Below are 20,189 nucleotides of genomic sequence, written 5' to 3'. Positions count from 1 at the left end.
AATCCAGTCAGGTCGTTGTGATATTTTCCAACCAAAGATGAACGGTCTCGATCTGGCCACGTTTTAACAGTATCACTGGCATATACCATCCTCGGCAACGGAATGTTCCCCACAGTACCGTTAAGAGTATATACCATCGAATTCCCTTTGTGCGCATTTTATTCCTTGGGTCGTGAACGAGAGAGCGCGAATAAAAAACTCGCATTGCTCTATCATCAAAGAGCTGGCTCACTGAGGAGAAAGGCTGTGTGTCTCTTGTCCAGGGATTAGGATTAGGATGCTCGCTGTCGCGAAATTGAGAGATTGACACAATGCGCTCCTAGATCATCGCTCCCGATCGGTCAAAGAGGGGACACAGGTGAGCTGTGGAATGGATTGAGGCTTCTCGAGGCAGGAATTTCCACTGGATTTGGAGGAATCGCGGCCGAGGCCAGGAAGAGATTGATAGGGAGGAATAATGTCCGCCTCAGCAGCAGGGGCTGATCAGGGTAGCAGCGCCAATGGGATCATGAAATCCTTCAGCAAGAACAGCATCCGGCGCGGCTTCTTCCCAGAAGGTAATCGCATCCTCTCTCACTCTTTCGCTCAATCGGCTCCGAAATATCGGCTGCCCGGGCTCTAGGTCCCCTGTTCTTGCCGTTCTTGGTCGTGTTCTTCGCGTTCTTGAGTTGTCTCGAGTGTTCTTCCTGGCTATGGAGGCGAATATTCACCTACATTGGCCAGGCATATTCACGGGTCTCTCACTTTGTTATGTGTTTCAGGTGCTTTTAACGTTCGCGTAGCTAGCGACCCAGCCGCTATGGCGAGGCACCAACAGCATTTGGACGACAGCGATGACGCCACGCCGGTTCTCGAGGTCGCTCTACCGTCCGATCAACACCACCACTCTCCTCCCTCGGCCTCCAAGAAGCCCACCTCTTCCACGACCTCTTCCTCCTCCTCCTCCTCCTCCAGGGCTCTCTTCACATTCCCATCCAAATGGGACGACGCCGAGAAGTGGCTCAAATCCTCCGCCAAGAAATCCGGCAAGAGGCAGCAGATTCACGGATTCAAGAAGCTCCACCAGCAGCCGCAAGGCGGCGGCGATCGCGAGCTGGAGAGCAGCGATCTCATCCAGGGAGACCGCGTCGAGGAGCTCGAGGAGGACGAGGACGAGGAGGGAGAATCCGAGGACCGGGAGAAGAAGATGATGATCGATTCGTCGTCCACTTCTTCTTCCATGGCCGCCGGCGTCGTGGGATCGAGATTTAGCTTCCCCATGGTGAAGAGCGATGGCGGCAAGGCGCTGGAGGCGACGATCTGCGAGGCGGTCAAGAACCAGCAGCTGCGCATCCAGAAGCCTTTCACGGATCCGACAGGTGCGTAGCGAGATTTCTTCCCTCTTCTTCCTCGCATTCCTTGAGATTCCTTGCCATGCATCCATTGTTCTTCATCGCATTCTTGGAGATTCCTTGCCATGCATCCATAATCTCGCGTGAATCGATGAATTCTTCCCTCATTCTTCCTCTCTTCCACGATCTAACACTGGATTCTTCCTCGCAGAGGCTACCAGCGGCTTCGATTTCAAGCAAGATCCCCACCAGCCGCCCAAGAGCCCGACGTCTCTGTACGAGAGCGTGGCGTGCATCGCTCCAGGGCCTCGATCCATCTCCATGCGCGACATGGGCACGGAGATGACCCCAATCGCGAGCCAGGAGCCGTCAAGAACAGCGACGCCGATGCGCACTCCAATCATGACCAGCCCGGGCGTCTCGCCGGGGCGATTGCGGCCAATCCCTCCACCGCCGCCGCCACCGCCGCCGCCACAGGCAACCACGCCCACCATGCCACCGAATTACCGCTCCACCGGCACCGACGCCTCTCCTCCTCCGCCGCTCCCTCCTCCTGGCGATCATCTGGACGAGCAGCTCGCATCGATTCCAGCGCTTCCAGCGACCCCGGGTGGAGCGACGATCCACACCACCAGGAACGCTACCAGGCACGAGATCTTGGTGCTTGGCACGCAGCTGGGCAAGAGTAGCATCGCGGCGTGGGCGACGCGCGAGGAGGAAGAGAACGATGCGTCCAAATGCCTCAAGGTGGTGATCCAGCAGCAGCAGCAGCAAAATCAAACCGTTGACTCTCTTAGACCGGCCGTTGACCTGGACGAGGTGAGGCGGACCATGGTTGAAAGCCGCGCGACCGCGTGGGAGGAGGCCGAGCACGCCAAGTACATGGCGAGGTAAGCGATAGAGTTCTTTGCCTGATCGATTCAGTTCTAAAGCTTGCGTTTTTTCCGATCTATCGATGCAAACAAAAAGGTATGAGCGCGAGGAGGCTAAGATTTTGGCGTGGGAGAATCACCAGAAGGCCAAGGCCGAGGCCGAATTGAGACGAATGGAGGTAAGCTGTCGCTCGCTCCCTGCTCTATGTTTTTATGTTCTTTGGCTCTTTAGCGTCAAGTTCTAGCTTTTCCCTCTAGGAGTGTTTTTAGTGATCTCCGCGATAGAATAGAATCATGAGCGTACGTCTTGGTATCCAAAGCGTACGGCACCTGTGTTGAGCTTTACATCCTTCCAAACCCCTGCCAGGTCCTCTGCCTGTTTATCTCGTTTTGTGTGAAATCTTTTCCTTCTCTTCTTTTTTGTTTGTTCATCCTTTGCTTTTTAGCTGGCTGGCTGGCTATGACCGCTGCTGCTGTGCTGCTACTGATTGATTCCTCACTTAACGAATGGGAGTAAATGCGGCAGGTGAAAATGGAATAGAATAGAACTTGAGGTGAAAACTCTGGTTTTAATCCGTGACCGGCGCCGACGGTCAGAGCGGTCAGCGCCGGTCCAGTCCCAGTCCACAGTCGCCAGTCCACTCACCACAATCAGTCAGTCAGTCAGTCCACCATCATCAGGCCTTCGCACATGTCCATGTTCTAGCATCATTCAAGCGAGTGATTTGCTTGGCTATTATAGAGTATAGTATCTATCTATCACTGGGGAGATAGATAGACAGAGCTCCGTTAGCTAGGACTAGATCTCACTTGGGGGATTAGCTTTGGCTGGAATGATGTGAATGATTCTCTTCCTCGCAGGTGAAAGTGGAGAGAATGAGATCCCATGCACACGAGAGAATGATGAACAAGCTGGCGGCGGCGAGGCGGCGTGCCGAGGAGCTCCGCGCCGCCGCCGAGGCCAAGCGGGGGGAGAAGGCCGCCAAGACGGTGGAGCGAGCGAGCGAGATCCGGCGGACAGGTTCTACTGCCTCTTCCTCCTCGCCCTCTTCGTCCTCGCATCTCTTTCGTTGCTGCCTGGCGGGTGTATAGTAGTGTAACACAGATAGAGAGAGAGAGAGGAGCAAGTTCTTGTTGATGGTAACGTGTTTTTTTCCTCGATTCAATCAATTCGTTCATTGCAGGCTTTTCTCTACACATTAGCTTGATTCTCGACAAGATCATCTATAACTTGTTACGGATTGGATTGCAGATCTTTCAAGCTTTGTTTTATGATTTTTCTTTGCTTTCGCAGTGTGTCGGCACAGTGAACTCCAAAGATTCCGGCTGGCTTTCCGGAGAAGGATTTAGTTCTGTTTCCAAAGCCCTGTTTTTTAATCCTAGATAATTTTTGTGGCAGTGGAGATCACAGTCACATGTAGTGCTGCACCTCTCTCACATTCATTTCTCACATGGAATCATCAGTTAACATGAGGCTCATCTCCACAGTGACAGCATGTGATTTTCAGTGATTTTAATTCAACCATGGAATTTTTCCAGTCCCATTCCTTCATTTAAAAATCTCATGGTTCTGATCTTATCTAGTTTTTTTCTTTGTTTTATCTTCATTCCCAGCTTCAGCTGACCATGCTGGTCAAAGTATCAATCAGACAATTTCTGTATTATTAATAGCAATAATAATAATAATAATAATAATAATAATAATAATGATACTAGTTTGTATTAATTTGTAATAACAGTTAATACTAATCGCTAGAGAGAGGATTTGAACCTTTGACCCTGTGGTTAACAGCCACATGCTCTAACCAACTGAGCTACTCTAGCTTACATTATATGCTAATTATGTAATTAATTTATATTGCTAATGTATTAAGAATAAGTATGTTCTAATAATTTTATTTACCAAGTAATAAAATTAAAAATATTTCAAACGTCTCTCTCCTTCGTGTCATGTTAAGAAGTGGGAGTTGTGGGGATTCTATCCTGAAACACTTAACATGAAGTCGAGATGTCTGAAGTGGACAGCCCAAACGAAGCCCGTGATGGATCGATCGATCTCACGGCCTCCATGGTCCTCGCCCCTTGAATGCTACGACGTATATGTGAGAGTTATGATTACACGTCTTCGTCGTTTGTGCGAGAGCTTGACGTAAAACCGGAAGTGAAGCGGGAGCCTCACTTTCCAAACGCTTACACTTGAATGAGAGACGAGGATGGATGAGCAGCGTGCGTAAGTTGGGCTCGTCCAAAAGATTGGAGCTCTGGCTCTACGCACGCCTCAAAAAATGGTGTGAGATATCTTGGCTTTCTGACCATCGAAAGATCTTTGCCTGCGACGAGAAAACAATGCTTTAAACGGCGGACACATGATCACAAGAGCTAGATTTTGGTACCTCGAGGAAGATCTCGTGAGCTTGAGTGAGAGTCAAAAGGATGGAAGCTGCGAATTCATGAAAGTCCTGCACAAAGCTGATTGCGCGTGAGTGGAAGTATAGAAAGTTGAATTCAATGCTCACTGATCACTGATCACCATGATCTTCTTAAATTATAGAAAAGAACTCACTCGCTGATTCACTCTCCAGCGAAATCTCTGAGTAGTGAGCTCCTCCTGTTGAGTAAAAACTATCCTCGTTTGATGGACCAAATCTGTGAAGTATTGAGCATGAAGAACTGTGAAAAAGTAAAGTGGCTTACGTTAGTAACTTGGAAGTATGAAAGAAAGTGCTCACTGTGTTGGAGTATAAGACTTTATCCTTGCCACTAGCCCATAAAGCTTTGCTTCTTACGCTTCGTCTGAGAAAAGAGCTTGCTGTTAGAAGAAGTAAAGAAGAAGAACAACAATAAAGCTGACCTCTTTCTAATGCTCAATATCGGCCTGTGATTGCAAAAAGAAGAAACAAAAACTTACCGATGATCCTCAGCACCATGATCTTCTCCTCGAAAAGAATCTCTCCCTGAACAAACGATCTTGTGTTAACACAGGAGAAAAAAGAACAAAGAAAGGAACTTTACCCGAGAGTTGGCAATGAACCAAACATCTTCACGAGACTTTGAGAGCGCTCGAGCCCGACTTTCGAGTTCCCGAGAGCAGCACATTCCGGAGCATCACCTGTCCGCAGCTAGAATCCGGGAGCAACTCATCGACGTGCTTGGAAACCCGGATGCCAATCTCCACATTCTTGTGAACATTGCAAGCCCCCAGCAGCGACGTCCAGAGATGGATGTGAGGCTCAAACGGCATGGCGTGGATCAACTCCTCGGCCTGTTCCAGCTTCCCGGACCTGGCCAGCAAATCCGCCATGCAAGCGTAGTGATCCACCCCGGCCTCCACACCGTAGCTCTCTCGCATGCTCACAAAGTGGTAGCGAGCGTCGGCCACAAGCCCCGCGTGTCCGCAAGCCGCAAGAACACACGTACAAGTCAGTCGATCCGGCCGCTCGCCTTGGAGCTCCATGAGCCGGAAGAACTCGAGAGCTCCTCGAGGATCTCCGTTGTGAGAGTGCACAGCGATGATCGTGTTCCAGGTGAATGTGTCTTTTTCTCTCATGCTGTGGAAGATCTCTCGAGCTCGAACCAGGCTTCCACACCGGCCATACATCCCGACGATGCTCGTCCCGAGGTGGACGTCCATCTCGGCCTGTTCTTCCTCCAAGAGTTTGTGGAGAGATCTCCCGAGTTTCACGTCGGTGATGCTGCCGCAAGCGTCGAGGATGTTCACGAAGGTGACTTTGTCGGTGTGGATGCCTTGGCTGTCCATGAGAGGCAAGAGCCTGATCGCTTCCTTGGGATGCCCGTTACGCGCATACGCGAGGATCATCGCGGTCCAGGCTATGGCGTCCTTGTTCCAGCTCTGGCACTCGTCAAAGACTTTCTTTGCGAGGTGGAGCTCGCCACACTTCGCGTACATGGTGACGAGCGCGCTCACGACTTTGGGATTGGATTCCAGGCCGGGAGAGTTTCTGATGCTCGAGTGGATGGATCTTCCCTCCTCGAGCGCCGAGAGATTGGAGCACGCCTCGAGCAAGCTCAGGAAGGTGATCCTGTTTGGAGCGATGTTTCTTTCTCTCCTCATCACCGTGTGGAAGAACTCGAGCGCCTGGATGCTATGCCCGTTCTGTGCATACGCTGCGAGCATCCCATTCCAAGTCACGCGGTTGCGATTTGGGAGTCGATCGAAGGTAGCTCTCGCCTCGGCGATGCTGCCGCATCGCCCATACATGCTCACGATAGCGCTCGCGACCCGGACGTTGGATTCCATCCGCGCTTCCAGGATCCGCTCGTGTAGCATACGCCCAAATCGCAGAGAGGCCGCGCCCCCGCAGCTCCCCAGCGCACCAAGGAACGTCACTGGGCCGGGCGCCACACCCTCGATGAGCATCTCCTCGAAAATCCTCCTAGCTCTGCCAAAATCCCCATTCTCGGCATAGTGTGTGATCAATGTGTTCCAGCTCGCGACGCTTCTCTCGGGGATTTGATCGAAGACTATCTTCGCCTCGCGGACGTGGCCATTCCGGAGCATCGCAGCTATGGTGGTGTTCCAGGTAACCACGTCCTGGAGAGGCATTCTTTGCAAGAGATCCATACCAGGCTCAAGATGCCCGTTCTGGGTATACACCACGAGCATCGTGTTCCACTCGATTGGGCCCTTCCCGGGCATGAAATCGAAGAGATCACGCGCATCCAAGACCGATCCACAGCAGCCATACATCCGGATCACGCCGCACAGGACGATCGTGAGGTTGCGATTGGGATCACAGCCCAGTTTGGAGATGAAAGCGTGGATCCGGCGGCCGTGGGCTAGAGCTCCTGCGTCGGCGATCCGGGCGAGAATCGAGAGATAGGTGTCGGCGTCTGCGGCGCGGCTGGAGCTCAGCAATCGCTCTACTGTTGTGGTGAGCAGTTCTTGGTATCTCGCGGGCGAATCGTCAAGATCGTTCAGGGAAGAGGGCGATGGAGAAGAGGAATTGAGCTGCCAGGTCTCGCTGGGCGCAAGCATTGCCATGGATCTGCGACTGCCGATCGCCCTCCCGATCGCGAGAAAGCTCTTGATCGATGCGCGAACCATTCATCCTATTCTAGGGCAAACCAATATTTTTGAATTTAAAATTTTGAAAAAGCGCGCGAACGAGGGAACAAAGCAAACAAAATAAAGAGAAATCTATGCGTGGTAGCGAACGCCAATTATTCCTGTAGAGATCAAATGGTAGGAACACCGAAATTTCTACCTTGGAACCAAGAAAGAATTACCGCAAGCAACAGGACCTCCAGCGTTCCCAGATATACTCCCGCCTGAAAGATCGATCACACAGAGCTTGTAAGTTCTCATCGAGCACTAAAATCTCTCATACTCACTCCGCCCAAGATCGTCGGCGTGATCGTGCACGACAATGGATCTTCCGAGTATGGAATTCGCTCCCCGGAGTGGGATCTACACGCAAGAGTTAGAAACTTCCTCAAGGCCTGGTAGACTTGAAAGTACCTCACAGTTTGCAGAGAAGAACTCGGCGACGCCTAAGCGACAACGAGATCACGAGTCAGATACAGAAAAAATGGTTTTTTACTGAAAAGTTTCTACCATTGGCGGCTGCCTGGATGTTGCCAAGATCTCCAGCATGGCGATCGATATTTACATTGTCGTTATGCCTCCTGTTCAAAGGATTGTAGTGCGTACCTGTCAAGTCGAGCACGACTTAAGGCTCTCTATCAAAGAGAAGAAAAAAACAAGCTCTCTTACCCAGGACGTTGCAACCACTGCTTAGATCGCCAGATGTATGGATATGAAGGCCGTGTAAGCCTGGTTTGAGTCCTTGAATTATGCCGTGCAGAGCCGTATGACCTGGGAAAAACCGTGAAGTTATTTCGAGAGATGATCCAAAGTAAAGAGTTTGCGATGCTTAGCTTACTTCCTGTAGCGTTTTGTGTGAAATAGACCACTCCAGTGACGTTTGAATTGCCAGCTTCTTGTAGCAACGCGATGGCCTTCACGGGGGTCGGCTCGGCAGCACCAATCAGAGCATGCATTCCAAAGCACTGTAGGCCCGTCTCGTTCCCTGACATCTGACCGAAACAGCACTGGATTTCCGCCAGCAAAATGGCCACAAGTGGAAGCAAGCTCGCGCTTTTTCTAAACGCTTCCATTGTACCTTTGCTGTTCCACGAAACCCGAGAGCGAGAGAGAGAAAGAAGAAAGTTTTGCGCGACGTGATCGTCAGAGTTCCTGCATGTGGAGAGTTGGATCAGCCACCTCGAATAAAAACAAAGCGAGAAAACTACTCACATGATCCCTCGCACGTCGCCTAATCAAGGAAAGGACCAAAGTCTCCACATTTTCACGTAAGCCCCATGATCCCATGACGGAGGAAATTGTGCTCAATGTTGTATTACGATATAGTGACATATACAAGTAGAAGTGGTGCTGCTGCAATGACACAGCTACAAAACTCGTTTTGTAAAGAAGAAAAAGAAAAAACGGGACTACTGTCCACAAATGAGATCAGGCCGAAATGAAATCCTCGAGGAAATCAAGCTCTTACGTTTCCTTGCCAAGTCGAGTATGTTAGACGTTAAGGGGTTCTGCTTCCGTTTCATGCTCTTTCTCAGGCCAGGCCTCCACCGGCTCTACAGAAATAACGATCATCAACCAGAGAGCTTACGGATTAGATGTGAATGACTTACTGGTTTTCGCCTTGTCCTTCTCGGACACAACCATCAGCCTGTTCTGAAGAACCGCAGCCATCACAAGGAAAATGGAGCACATTCCAAACATGAAGGTGATCGGGAATGCGCTCACCTGAAAGTAGCGACAACAAAGATATCAAAACACGGGAGAAGTTAAACCTTGAGAAAGAAACTTACGTTGTAAAGCACCACGCAGACGAAGATGTTAAGAGGAATCCGGAAGAAGTTCATGATTGTACTCCTGGATTCCTCTGGAATGTATTGAGAGCGCATCTTCATGATCGAGGGCCAAAAAATTCCAACGCAGGCTTCAAAAACACAGAAGCCGAGCATCTGAATTCGGCCGCTTGTGCTGATAGAGTCGGTAGCTTCTCCAGCCGATTCTGTCATAAACTGATCAACAGTGTCAGTAACATCAACCGGAGCATACATATAAACACTCACACCAACGAGAACTGGGAGGAAGAGAGCTGCCGCAGAAACTAAGAACACTATCTGCATGTATCCTTCCACACGACCGCGAGCCATGAGCTTGGAAGTGAGCGAACTCCCAAACATAGACGCCAGCATGAACGTGGCGAAGATGAAGCCATGCGGAATCTCCTGATCGTTAGGACTCAATGCAGGCGTCCAGAGGAAGACGAAAGTGTACATGGAGCCCTCGAAGAGAGATTGGATTGCTCCTAGGAGAGCAATCTTTTCATCTACATAGAATCCAAAGATAAGGCTCTCGCTTGCATAAAGACATGAAAAGCTTACCAGAGGCGATAGCAGACCCGGCGACTTTGAACTGCGTCAAAAGCGTCTTGCTTTCGGTAGGATCTCCGTAGTTCTCAGCCCACGTAAACATGATAACCGCCATGCCGATCGCTAGCACGCAGGATGCGGCATCAAAAGGAGCAACAGGTCCCAAGTTGAGAGATCCGACGAGACTGTTGGCAACCAGCCCCGAGAGTATGGCTACCAATCCGTTCCCAAGAAAGATTGCTTTAGAAAACGTCATCGACAGCCACTGTTCCTCGAATCCTCTCTAAAAAATCACAGCGAAGTTAAAGAAGAAAGTTGTCAGACAATCCAACGTACTGACAAATCCACAAACCTTAAAGTGCTCAGCAACTAGCCACGACTCAAATGCCGAGAACAGGAGCGAGGTAGCAATTCCACCAAGAATTCTTCCCACCATGAGAACTTGGAACTGAGGAGAGTGTTTGGTGAAGCAGCTCAAAATGTAGGTGATGCAGTACGTTATGCTAGCTCGCTTCCGGCCACTGCGCATAGAAAGAGCGTGAATTCCAATTCTAATCCAAACCAAGAAGCTTACTATTTGTCCGCGAGAGATCCCACAATCGTCCCAAACAGCATGGAAGATCCAAAGCCAGCGATGAAGAGCCGCCCAATATCCCCCTTCTGGAAGCCATAGTGGCTGTAGAGGAAGTAAACGTATGGTCCCTGGAGCCAATCTCCCGCTGGGGGAGAGAAAGAAAGAGAGAAGAGAGTTAAGATCTAGAGATCCGAGTGCGCATTTGGCGAGATCTAGGAGCTGGAAGCACGCAATGCGGGCGAAATCGAGAAAGAACTCACCCATCATGAGCGAGTAGACCACCAGGTAATTGTTCTTGAAGGCATTGAAGGCCGATGTCGCGACGATCCGGTCCTTGCTGCCACGGCGAAACTCGAGCGCCGCCACGGCGAGGAGCTGGACCGCGAAGACGACGAGATAGAATGTCTCCATGGCCGCTCTCCACCTCGCTCGCTGCGTCGCTCGCGCCCTCAAACCCTAGCGTCCTACCCGCGTAATCACGCGAAGAGCAATGGTTTCTTTTTACCAGCCTAGGTGAAATCTCTTACCAGATTAACCCACAAAGTATATTCTGTCAATTGATTTAATGGTAAAAAAACAAGATACCTTTATTCTTTGTACACGTGTCACATTTAATTTTGGAGGCTTGCGCGGGAAGCTTTCTCGAGAAAGGGGAAAGAAAGAAAGAGTTTAGGGTTCTATGCTCACAAAATATTTCCCAAATGGTCGATCGAAAGGCGCTCTGCGAAGCGCTCACGCAAGAAGCCGCAGGAATCTTTGCGTGTGGAGGGAGCATCGATGATCACCTCCCGAGCTCCATCTCCGTGCAAGGAATCGGTGAGGTAGCGCTTCCAATATCGCTCGACGACGCATTTAGGCGCCAGGAAGCGGCCGAGCAGGCGCCGCATGGGCTTGGGAATCGGACTCTGGTCGACACGGCTGTGCGAAGAGCTTGGCAGATCGATGGTAGCAAAGTCTTGTCGTATTTTTCCACGGCGACACTGTCCAAGCCGTCGCTGCTACTGCTGTTCGTGGCTTGGGGATGGATCCAGGTGGAAGCCCATTTGTACAAGCTGCTGGTTTACGATTCAGGTATTCTCCATTTCCTCTTTTTCTTGGTACCCTTTGGTTTGTTCTTTGCGTTTTTTCTTGGCTAGTCTTGGGCTGTATTTGTTTTCTCCGGGACATCTTTGGAAGCCTGATCTAGGCTCTCTTCCTTCACAAGGATTGTGGACACACACTCTAATTTACGTCCTTGCTTGATTTCTTACGATCACTTAAGTAGTTTCATAGCTGGTTTCTCTTTGCGTGGGTCTTTCTTATACTTCGTAGAAGGAACATTTTGTTCAAAGCTTTTACTGATCGATCTTTTATCGTTCTTTCACAAGATGGACACTTCAAGCTACACCGAGACACCGAGAAGGAGCCTGGCATGTTTGCCACCCTCATACTCCAGCTTCCTACGCGACATCAGCACGGCAACCTCACGAAAACTTTCGACTTTGACGTCCCGGGCTTCAACTACACCGCCTTCTTCGCTGACTGCGAGCATGAAGTGCAGCCAGTGAGATGAGGAACCCGCGCTTGCCTGCATTTCAACCTGGTACGCAAGGCGAACGTTGGATCCAACGGAACTCTGTGTGAAGTTAGTGCGGCGGCTGTGCTACGGGTGAAGTCCGCTCTCGCACCTTGGATCCAGGATGCAAATTCATCGCCAGAGAAGCTGGTGTTTCCTCTCGAGCAGTACACGGAGACGAACCTTTACTTCTCTGGGTTTAAAGGACAAGACAGGATGGTGGTGGAGCTATACGTTTGCCTCATGGAACAGTCTAAAGTTTACTCGGATGACGAACTTCTCACCAGCTCTGTCTCTGCAAAGCGCTGGGTAGCCATCGACGACAAGGTCGTCAGGTTTAAGAACCTGCGCTTCAACCTCGAATCCGAGCCCCTGGGCGACTTCGAGCTTTTCAGCGATGATCCAAACAGCGAGTCTCACAAGGCATATATGGGAAACTACGGTCCGGAGCATCACTACTGGCACTACAAAATAACTGCCTGTGTGTGAGGTGAGTACCAGATGATTGGAATAGCTTTGAGATTTGAGCATCATGGTTTCGTTGCCAGTATTTCTCCTGCAGAAGGGAAAAAAGAAAACTGTTAAGTTCAGAGCATAAGAAAGTGAAAACTTTCGATGGGATTCTCAGGAGCAAAGACACCACAAAGTATCGCAAAAATCAAATCAGGAAAAGAACGAAAACAGCAAGAAAAGACGCTAAGAGTTGAAGTGTTTGAGAAGAAGAAAAGAGAGTAAAATGGAAGACATTAGAAGAAAGCGCAGACAAATCAATTAGATCTTGACACAAACCGTACCAGGACGTGGCTTGTTCCAGCGGCATTGACACAGCGCCTCAGATTTGGATCGCGAATCCATTTCATAAACCCTAAAAATACATTACAAAAGAAAACACTCGACAGGCGACAAGTGCAGTCATGCTTAACGTGTCGACCATTTGCCTCGCGGCACATAGAGGGTCGTGCCTCCCAGCTCGCCAAAGCTGCCAATGTGAACGACACGTTAAGCATGATCCCATCGCTCACTCCCCCAAAATCGGCAATGGAGAAAATGCGCGGCCACGCCATCAGTAGCCCCGGGGCCAGCCTGCTCTCCACGCTGTTGGCTGTTGCATCCCTGGATGGCCGGTGAGCAACGCGATGGCGATGCATTCTTCACGGTGCTTTCTTCGTTCTACGGTCAACACTTTGCACGCAACACGTGTCACAGCACCTTCCTCTCCCTTGGTCAATAATCGCGCTAATGTTTGCCCTTAGCCAATAGGAGGTCGCTGGGGGTCAACAAAATAACCCCTTTATAATTATCCGCCTGCAACTCCTCCTTATTGTGATAGATTATTATTTAGATTTAAAAAATGCAAGTAACTTTCTAATCTAATCTAATTATAATTGAAAAATGCCTGTGCTCCAACTTAAAAAACTTCCACTTACGATAACAGAATATTCTGGCAATCCTAGAAATTGTTATAATAATAAATGGCATTTTCAACGCTAGTTTGGTTTGTACCAAGTTTATATACCTGTCTTGGAACTCTCGGTCCAACACAGAGATCTTTTACCAAATGGAGAGCCCAGAGCTAAAGGCGTCGTTTCTAAGCCGCTTGACATGGCACTGGATGGGAGCCATGATCTCCACAGGGAACAAGCGTCCCTTGGCGGTAGTGTTAAATTCACCAATCTTGCCAAAATTTGTGTCTCTCTGTCTACTAGATGAGCGATTTGTATGAGCTTAATCAAGAGGATAAGGCAGAATCTTGCGAGCAAAGATGGAACGAATGCTACGAGAAAGAGGGGAGCAAAAGAGTGTTGCGAGTGATCTTGAGGTTCCTGGGAGTGAAGTTCTTCCTCTTGTTTATCTTGCGCCCTTTGTGGCTGGCAGCGCTCATCTTGCAGGTTTTTGAGCAGTAAGCTCTTGGGACATTCGTAACTTACACCGATCTGTCACAGGTTTATGTTATTAAGGAGCTCATTCATCGCTCCAGACTCAAGAGCTCCAGAACATGGAGTGATTTCCTCCTTGTTGCTGGACTGTTCTTCCTGGCACAATCCCAGAGCTTATGCAACATCTGGATGTTCTTCTATGGCTGGAGATATGGCGTTCGCTTGCGTGCTGCTTTTTCCATGGCTGCTTTCAACAAGGTCTTTATGCATAATACTCTTTTGCTTCTTTGTTATATTAACTTTTTTGTGATTTGTGAAGATGTTGAGCACAAGAACTCCTGAATTTAGTGGATCCTTGGATAGCTTGCTGTTTAATCTTGTCAACAGTGATACCCAAAAGCTGATTGATTGCTTGTGTATACTTCCTTATGGTATGATATGTAGTTGCAATCGCTTTGCTCTGAACCATTGTGGGATTTGCAGTGGTTTGCTTTCCATTCCATTTGCTTGTTGTGAGTTTTTTCTTATGTCGAGAAGCAGGCATTGCCACACTTGCTGGAGTAGCTTGGACGGTCGTGGTGGGGATATTAATGGTAATAAGAATTCCTGATTCTTTTTCCAAATTGCTTACATCATTATTATATTAGTTCTATGTGGCTAAGTATATGGGGCACTTGGCAAGAAGAAAGCATTCTCACACTGATGCTCGGGTGGGAATCCTTTGTGAAACTTTGGCTGGCATTAGAATTATCAAGTTCAATGGTTGGATTCCTTTGTTTATGAAAAAAATCAATAATGCTCGTGCTAGTGAAATGAAGTGGATTTCCAAGTTGGCTATGATCAGTACAATCATGTATATTTTGAAGGTATGTTTTAGTTTCTCAAGATTCTAATTATCATTCTCTAATATTGTCGCAGGATTCAATTGTTCCATTTGCATGCTTATTTGCTTTTGGTGCTTATATCTATCATCATAAAATGCTTGACGTGACAATAGCTTTTGTTGTCCTATCTTTCTTCAGTATTCTTGCAAGGGATAGCGTATGTTTCATTTATGGTATGGTTTCTATAAAACAAAACAACTCAATGAATGAAATTTTTGAAAGGTTTGCCACAAATTTCTAATGCACTAGTAGCTGTGGAGAGACTACAGAAGGTGTTGGACTTGCCAAATAGTTTGCAAACATCCAAGTCAAAGGTATGTGCTTAACTTTTTATATTTATTCTGAAGATTTTATTAATTAAGAATAATATATGTTTAGAAAACCTCAAACATTTTTGCTATTGAGCTTTTGGACTGTAATTTTGCTAGAAACATTTCCAAAGGTATTAATCCCAAGCCCATACACATGCAAATACAGAAGGGTATTCTTGCTGGCTTGATTGGTAAGGTGGGAAGTGGTAAGAGTTCCTTGCTATATGGAATTTTAGAAGAACTAAAGGTTGGTTAATTGATGTTGTTTTATAATTTTGGAAGGTAACAATTGACTTTACAGCTAACTCAAGGTTCATTATTTGTGGAAGGAAATATAGCTTATTCCCCACAACAGCCTTGGATATTAAATGATACAATGCGAAATAATATTGTCTTTGGCAGCATATTTGATAATAAACGCTATGATAATGTAGTGGCTGCTTGTGCGCTTAATCATGATATTTCAATGCTACCTAATGGGAGTGACACTGAAATTGTAAGTTATAAGCTATTTATATTCCTAATGTATATTGTGATTTTAAAAGGGGGAAAGAGGGGTAAATTTAAGTGGCGGACAAAAGGCTAGAGTATCTCTTGCTCGTGCATGCTATAGTACTGCTCCTATTATTCTTTTGGATGATCCTTTATCTGCTGTTGATGCTTCAACAGCTAAATACATAGTTGATTATGTACTAAATGGCATTTTAAAGGGAAGAACAGTAATTATGGCAACACATTCTATTATAAGCTTACAAGCTTGTGATGAAATTTATTTATTAGATACCAACAATGGTATTAAGCGCATCTTATCAAGTTCTAAAGATATAAAAAATGAGATGGAGTTGGTATCGGCTAAAACAGAATCAAATGCTAGTCAATATAGTAAGTTGGACAATTCAAAAGGAGACGTAGTGAAACAAGAGACGATGGAGAGTGGAAATATTAAGCTCTCTCATTATTTAGAATATCTACACATAGCTGGTTGGTAAGTTTTTAAATTATTGATATGGATTTCTATTATATAAATGTACAGGTCAACTTTTTTAATAATTCCCATCTTTATTTTGGGGCAAGGAGCACTTTTGATGGTAGAATATTGGATTCGAGTTTGGACAGATAACAAGTATAATTTAGAAAAAGACACTTATTTAATACTCTTTACATGCCTTGGTATATTTGCTATCATAATTTCTATTTTGAAGTGTATTGTTTTCAACCAAGCATATTTAACTTCTTCAAATAATATGCATAAGTTAATGGTTGAAAAAGTGTTCCGTTCACCTCTTCTATTTTTTGACCAAGTAAGTACCTAGGTTCATAGCTAAACTAAAGGATAAATTTATATTCAGAATCCAATTGGAAGACTTCTAAATCGCTGTAGTAAGGATCAAGCTATAGCAGATGAAACTTTACCATCACAAATCAAGGTTTGATTGCATTATTAATATTTAAATTAACTAAAAATACATTTTATAGCGAGCACTCGAAGGCATTTATGCTTCTATTGGTGGACTAGTACTAATTGGAATTCTAATACCATGGTTTTTGCTTACAATTCCACTTGCGTTGGCTATACTTATTTATGTCAGACAACAATATATTTCTACAGGCAGTGCACTTAAAAGGTTGGATGCTATTTCTCAGTCACCAATATTTACACATTTTACAGAAACACTACAGGTAAAATTGAGTATTTTTTATTTTAAAAATAATACTAACAATGTTTTATTCAAAAGGGAGCGGTTTCTATCAGAGCATATAATAATCAAAAACGGTTTCATGACCGGCTTGTTAAATTGGTGGACAACAATCATAAAGCTTATATTTTATATGTTCATGCATCAAGATGGCTCTCCACAAGATTGGACTTTATAACTTCAATATCTATCACAGTTGCAGCATTTCTTATTGTGTTTTTAAGGAATTATATTTCTTCTGGGCTCACAGGTAAAATATCAGCCTGCTAGCTTTTTTTGAATATCAGGTCTACAACTGCTAATGCTTTGTTTAATAATCAGGTGTTATACTTGTACAAACCTTAAAGCTTACTGATGTCCTCCAGATTGCAATCAAATGGACAGTTGAAGCAGAAAGCTTGTTTGTAAGTGTGGAGAGAATTCTAGAATATTGTCATTTATCTACAGAGGCCACAAATAAATCTGAGCCAAGGATTCTTTCAAGCAATTGGCCTGCTGCGGGGTCTATTGAATTTATCAACTATACATTAGCATACAGGGAAGATCTTCCAGCAGTTTTGAATAACATATCATTTAAGGTAATAATTATTATTGTGTAGTTTAAAATTAACTATTTTATCCAACAGATCTTCCCATTAGAAAAAATAGGAATTGTGGGAAGAACTGGTGCCGGAAAGTCAAGCTTGGCTGCAGCTATGTTCAGAATGGTTGAGAACATGGCTTGTAGTGGAACAATACTTGTGGATGATATTGACATCAAGACCATTGGACTGGATGATTTGAGACAAAGATTGTCAATAATCCCACAGGTAAGCTTTCAATATAATTCAAATGTCAATGCCTTAGAAGTGTTCACAATGAGCAGGATCCTGTTCTTTTTTCTGGCACATTAAGATTTAACATGGATCCATTTGGAAAGAACGATGATAGAGAAATTCATGAAGCACTGACAAGAGCGCATTTCTCCAGCACACAGTCGTATAAGAACTTTGACAACGGCTTAGATGGTCAGATTACAAGTTCTGGAACAAACTTTAGCGTTGGAGAAAGGCAGCTTCTTTGCCTTGCAAGAAGTTTGCTAAGAAAGTAAGATTGTATTGATTCTACTTCTCAACTGATCATATCTTATTTTTGCAGGTCCAAAATCCTTATTATGGACGAAGCAACTGCAGCAGTAGACAATGACACAGACCAAATCATTCAAGCAACTATTCGAGCCTCTTTCCAGGATTGCACCGTTCTAACAGTTGCCCATCGCATCCAAACAATTATTGACAATGATCGTGTCTTAGTGATGGAAGCTGGACGCATTGCAGAGTTTGATACCCCCAAGAACCTCCTCAAATTAACAGGCAAGTTATACTAGATGCTATTATGGTTTAGAATCTTAAGTTATGTTTCTTAGATGGACTTTTCTTCAACATGGTCGCTCATAATAAAGCAAGGTTAATATGAGATCTATTTCTTTTAAAATGTCTTATCCAGAAGAGTATAATAAAAGATCACTGTAAAAACTACTATTCAAGCTGGTAGTTTAGTAGATGATACTTTATTATTCAAGTTCACGGTTTTTCTAAATTATGCAAGAATACTAACATACCATAATGCCAGTCCGATGAGCTGCGCATTGGTGTCAATATGGGCGTTTAGCGATCACTCGGTAGCGCAGGAGGTGGCGCAGGTGTGCACGTATCGGAAGGGGTAAATTCCGGCTCTGATGTAAGTGCTGGCAAAACAGCCAAGCTCAATCTTTTCATCCTGGAAGTTCCTTTGTGTTCTTCATCGTTTTTCCTTTTCTTATTTCTAAACTACTCCAGCTTCATGACTGAGGTGAAGATCAAGAGCATTTGCGTCTTCGGAGGCACTGATGGCAGTCCATTCAAGGAAGCGTTTTCAGTCTTTTTCTCTCTGCTGGGTTTTGCTTAGTGCTGGCTTTGCAGGTTTATAAACCGCCAGCTCTTCTGGAAGATGGCATCAAGCTGTTTGTGTACGCAGGCAAATACGATCTCATTTGCAATTGGCTGGTAAGTTCGTGGATAAGTTCGTTTTTAGATGCAGGAAACTCTGGATTGATCTGACCAGCAATCTTACGTGGAGGCGAACGTCTAGAAGTTCTCTAGAATTCTTTGTCGTGGAAGTTAATGTATAAGAACTATAATTACATTTGGGTTTTGTGTCGTAGCCCTTTTCCCATTGCTCTCGGATCACCAGGAGACTTCAAGGTTTCAACTTCACGGCACCGCAAGCACCGCAAGCACCGCAAGCACCGGCACCATAAGCACAAAAACTTGATGGACGTGGAGTTTGATTCAATGGACATAGCTTTGCGCTATCGCAGCGCACTGTTTTCGCGACAAGGAGGATCGTGGTGAACGAGACGAGCCTTCCTGCGGATAAGTTGGAGCTGCTTAAAGCGAATGTTGAATCGGGCAAGGCTCTCGGGACAAGCTGGACCATCTCGCCGTTAGTCACCGTGCCGTGGTAGTACCGCAGACCCACAACGTTAACCGTGAGACAACCCACCAGGATCACTTCCGCCTCCTCCTCCTCCTCACCGGAGTCCACCACTTCCTGTATCCTGTTCTTAAGAAAGAACTAGGGCACTGAATATAAATAAAAGATTTAGTGCAGATCTTGTTAAATTAAACATTCTTATAAAAATAACTAGTCATTGTCTAGCATATGCTACCCAATTAGCAAACATTATTTTGATTATCATAGTTTTATTACATTAAAAATTAAATTTAAATAGTATCAAAATAATATATATTATATTCTATTTTGAAAGAAGAATTGAAAAAATGACTATAGAATATCTTTTTCATAGAAAATTATCAAATCCTTCAGAGGGAATTATAAGATCTACATATCTCATCAAAAGGTTGAATATCAATGTCAATCAACATTTTATATATTACATATGTCACAATGCTTTCTTCTTTTGCCCAAGCAACTGGCCACCTCCCATTGGCTAAGAGCAAGCATCAATGTCATTATTTGCGGTTATGCTAAGGCTAGATGGGTGTTTGAGAAAAACCCAGTGAAAAATCTTGTTAGTTGGAATGTTGCTATTGCAGCAATTGTTGCAGCTCGGGAGGCACAACAATTGGTTGATGGGATGCCTTTCTACAAGTCTTATATTATGGACAATGATGATCACTACATATGCAAATCATGGAATGGTTGATGAAATGAAAAATTTGTTTCTTATGCTAGTGCACAAAGATATCATCTGCTAGAACATAATGCTTTTGTGCTATGCCCAAAATTGGCATCTGGAGAAAGCCATTGCCCTCTTCAATGAGATGCTAGAGTGAGATGTTTCGTCATATAGATGTAGAATGGAACAAACATATAGAGCATGATAATGAGGGTGTTTGGTAAATACGGTAAGTTATCATATAACAATATTGAAAGATTAGACTTAATATGCAAGGGTTCTTGCTAAGTTAGTGCAAGACAAAGCAAAAAAGAATTAACAAACCAAACCAAATATATTTAGCTAAATAGACACTTAAAAATTCCTTCCTTGCCAAGTGCAAATATTAAATTCAATTTACAAACACTTAGACAAAAAAGGCTAATAAAGGGAATCAGTAATACTTACCTCCTGCTGTCATGGTAATAAGGAGAGTGTTCATAAGGATTAGCCAACCAACAATA

General features: G+C 45.5%; 7 protein-coding genes and 1 non-coding gene across 13 annotated transcripts; 3 read left to right on the top strand and 5 right to left on the bottom strand.

Annotated features, from left to right (window-relative positions):
* The first annotated feature begins 162 nt into the window (after positions 1–162).
* On the top strand, positions 163–3,398 carry LOC9656869 (histone-lysine N-methyltransferase SETD1B). Of its 2 annotated transcripts, none has more exons than XM_024682841.1 (5): positions 163–557; positions 762–1,358; positions 1,543–2,221; positions 2,301–2,382; positions 3,065–3,398. In XM_024682841.1, the coding sequence occupies exons 1-5, from the start codon at positions 458–460 to the stop codon at positions 3,293–3,295; spliced, it is 1,689 nt and encodes a 562-aa protein (XP_024538609.1). In that variant the 5' UTR covers positions 163–457; the 3' UTR covers positions 3,296–3,398. The 2 variants fall into 2 exon arrangements, with proteins under 2 accessions (XP_024538609.1, XP_024538610.1); XM_024682842.1 differs by lacking the exon at positions 3,065–3,398 and adding an exon at positions 2,730–3,058.
* Positions 3,399–3,953: 555 nt separating this feature from the next.
* On the bottom strand, positions 3,954–4,027 carry TRNAN-GUU. Its single transcript has one exon. It is a non-coding gene; the product is annotated as a tRNA-Asn (tRNA).
* Positions 4,028–4,085: 58 nt separating this feature from the next.
* On the bottom strand, positions 4,086–7,280 carry LOC9656868 (pentatricopeptide repeat-containing protein At2g13600). Of its 3 annotated transcripts, XM_024682793.1 has the most exons (7): positions 5,216–7,280; positions 5,112–5,157; positions 5,055–5,060; positions 4,933–4,996; positions 4,767–4,873; positions 4,597–4,662; positions 4,086–4,533 (listed from the first exon to the last, which is right to left on the bottom strand). In XM_024682793.1, the coding sequence occupies exon 1, from the start codon at positions 7,266–7,268 to the stop codon at positions 5,244–5,246; it is 2,025 nt and encodes a 674-aa protein (XP_024538561.1). In that variant the 5' UTR covers positions 7,269–7,280; the 3' UTR covers positions 4,086–4,533; positions 4,597–4,662; positions 4,767–4,873; positions 4,933–4,996; positions 5,055–5,060; positions 5,112–5,157; positions 5,216–5,243. The 3 variants fall into 3 exon arrangements, with proteins under 3 accessions (XP_024538561.1, XP_024538560.1, XP_024538559.1); XM_024682792.1 differs by having other exon boundaries at positions 4,597–4,672; positions 5,055–5,157; XM_024682791.1 differs by having other exon boundaries at positions 5,055–5,157.
* Positions 7,280–8,549, bottom strand: LOC9656867 (superoxide dismutase [Cu-Zn] 4AP). The gene is made up of 8 exons (XM_024682795.1): positions 8,481–8,549; positions 8,107–8,420; positions 7,938–8,039; positions 7,779–7,874; positions 7,683–7,714; positions 7,556–7,631; positions 7,451–7,492; positions 7,280–7,390 (listed from the first exon to the last, which is right to left on the bottom strand). Coding segments are annotated over exons 1-8 (693 nt in total). The 5' UTR covers positions 8,483–8,549; the 3' UTR covers positions 7,280–7,361.
* Positions 8,550–8,559: 10 nt separating this feature from the next.
* On the bottom strand, positions 8,560–10,700 carry LOC9657774 (molybdate-anion transporter). Of its 2 annotated transcripts, XM_002977729.2 has the most exons (8): positions 10,463–10,699; positions 10,203–10,347; positions 9,981–10,149; positions 9,641–9,911; positions 9,326–9,585; positions 9,059–9,274; positions 8,879–8,993; positions 8,610–8,821 (listed from the first exon to the last, which is right to left on the bottom strand). In XM_002977729.2, the coding sequence occupies exons 1-8, from the start codon at positions 10,611–10,613 to the stop codon at positions 8,760–8,762; spliced, it is 1,389 nt and encodes a 462-aa protein (XP_002977775.1). In that variant the 5' UTR covers positions 10,614–10,699; the 3' UTR covers positions 8,610–8,759. The 2 variants fall into 2 exon arrangements, with proteins under 2 accessions (XP_024538562.1, XP_002977775.1); XM_024682794.1 differs by having other exon boundaries at positions 8,560–8,821; positions 9,059–9,585; positions 10,463–10,700.
* A 203-nt stretch (positions 10,701–10,903) lies between these two features.
* Positions 10,904–11,842, top strand: LOC9657593. The gene is made up of 2 exons (XM_024682722.1): positions 10,904–11,273; positions 11,570–11,842. Exons 1-2 carry the CDS (start codon positions 10,904–10,906, stop codon positions 11,752–11,754), a joined length of 555 nt encoding a protein of 184 aa, XP_024538490.1. The 3' UTR covers positions 11,755–11,842.
* A 78-nt stretch (positions 11,843–11,920) lies between these two features.
* LOC112349078 lies at positions 11,921–12,608 on the bottom strand. The gene is made up of 2 exons (XM_024682784.1): positions 12,552–12,608; positions 11,921–12,313 (listed from the first exon to the last, which is right to left on the bottom strand). Exons 1-2 carry the CDS (start codon positions 12,575–12,577, stop codon positions 11,986–11,988), a joined length of 354 nt encoding a protein of 117 aa, XP_024538552.1. The 5' UTR covers positions 12,578–12,608; the 3' UTR covers positions 11,921–11,985.
* Positions 12,609–13,311: 703 nt separating this feature from the next.
* LOC9656866 (canalicular multispecific organic anion transporter 1) lies at positions 13,312–18,007 on the top strand. 2 transcript variants are annotated; one of them, XM_024682873.1, is made up of 20 exons: positions 13,312–13,411; positions 13,464–13,646; positions 13,701–13,892; positions 13,954–14,065; positions 14,118–14,227; positions 14,282–14,500; positions 14,553–14,691; positions 14,741–14,832; positions 14,897–15,076; positions 15,131–15,325; positions 15,375–15,814; positions 15,863–16,130; positions 16,179–16,256; positions 16,306–16,509; positions 16,566–16,776; positions 16,848–17,104; positions 17,153–17,335; positions 17,392–17,612; positions 17,664–17,878; positions 17,932–18,007. In XM_024682873.1, the coding sequence occupies exons 1-20, from the start codon at positions 13,316–13,318 to the stop codon at positions 17,979–17,981; spliced, it is 3,645 nt and encodes a 1,214-aa protein (XP_024538641.1). In that variant the 5' UTR covers positions 13,312–13,315; the 3' UTR covers positions 17,982–18,007. The 2 variants fall into 2 exon arrangements, with proteins under 2 accessions (XP_024538641.1, XP_024538642.1); XM_024682874.1 differs by lacking the exons at positions 17,392–17,612; positions 17,664–17,878; positions 17,932–18,007 and having other exon boundaries at positions 17,166–17,210.
* Positions 18,008–20,189: the final 2,182 nt, after the last annotated feature.

Source organism: Selaginella moellendorffii, unplaced genomic scaffold, assembly GCF_000143415.4.
Source record: "Selaginella moellendorffii unplaced genomic scaffold, v1.0 SELMOscaffold_35, whole genome shotgun sequence".
In the NCBI taxonomy this organism is placed as follows: Eukaryota; Viridiplantae; Streptophyta; class Lycopodiopsida; order Selaginellales; family Selaginellaceae; genus Selaginella; species Selaginella moellendorffii.
Note: the sequence above shows the minus strand (reverse complement) of the source record. Positions and strands in the feature narration are given on the sequence as shown.

Coding starts and splice junctions, on each gene's coding strand:
- LOC9656869 (XM_024682841.1), top strand. CDS start 458: ATGTCCGCCTCAGCAGCAGGGGCTGATCAGGGTAGCAGCGCCAATGGG. Junction 558..761: donor GCGCGGCTTCTTCCCAGAAG/GTAATCGCATCC, acceptor TATGTGTTTCAG/GTGCTTTTAACGTTCGCGTA. Junction 2,383..3,064: donor CCGAATTGAGACGAATGGAG/GTAAGCTGTCGC, acceptor TCTTCCTCGCAG/GTGAAAGTGGAGAGAATGAG.
- LOC9656868 (XM_024682792.1), bottom strand. CDS start 7,268: ATGGTTCGCGCATCGATCAAGAGCTTTCTCGCGATCGGGAGGGCGATC.
- LOC9656867 (XM_024682795.1), bottom strand. Junction 7,632..7,682: donor TCTTCTCTGCAAACTGTGAG/GTACTTTCAAGT, acceptor TCTTGCGTGTAG/ATCCCACTCCGGGGAGCGAA. Junction 7,391..7,450: donor TGGAGGTCCTGTTGCTTGCG/GTAATTCTTTCT, acceptor TGATCTCTACAG/GAATAATTGGCGTTCGCTAC.
- LOC9657774 (XM_024682794.1), bottom strand. CDS start 10,613: ATGGAGACATTCTATCTCGTCGTCTTCGCGGTCCAGCTCCTCGCCGTG. Junction 10,348..10,462: donor GGTCTACTCGCTCATGATGG/GTGAGTTCTTTC, acceptor TCTCTCCCCCAG/CGGGAGATTGGCTCCAGGGA. Junction 9,586..9,640: donor CGGGTCTGCTATCGCCTCTG/GTAAGCTTTTCA, acceptor GATTCTATGTAG/ATGAAAAGATTGCTCTCCTA.
- LOC9657593 (XM_024682722.1), top strand. CDS start 10,904: ATGGTCGATCGAAAGGCGCTCTGCGAAGCGCTCACGCAAGAAGCCGCA. Junction 11,274..11,569: donor GCTGCTGGTTTACGATTCAG/GTATTCTCCATT, acceptor TTCTTTCACAAG/ATGGACACTTCAAGCTACAC.
- LOC112349078 (XM_024682784.1), bottom strand. CDS start 12,577: ATGCCGCTGGAACAAGCCACGTCCTG. Junction 12,314..12,551: donor CTGGAACAAGCCACGTCCTG/GTACGGTTTGTG, acceptor TCCCTTCTGCAG/GAGAAATACTGGCAACGAAA.
- LOC9656866 (XM_024682873.1), top strand. CDS start 13,316: ATGGAGAGCCCAGAGCTAAAGGCGTCGTTTCTAAGCCGCTTGACATGG. Junction 14,692..14,740: donor TAGCGTATGTTTCATTTATG/GTATGGTTTCTA, acceptor AATTTTTGAAAG/GTTTGCCACAAATTTCTAAT. Junction 16,131..16,178: donor CTCTTCTATTTTTTGACCAA/GTAAGTACCTAG, acceptor ATTTATATTCAG/AATCCAATTGGAAGACTTCT.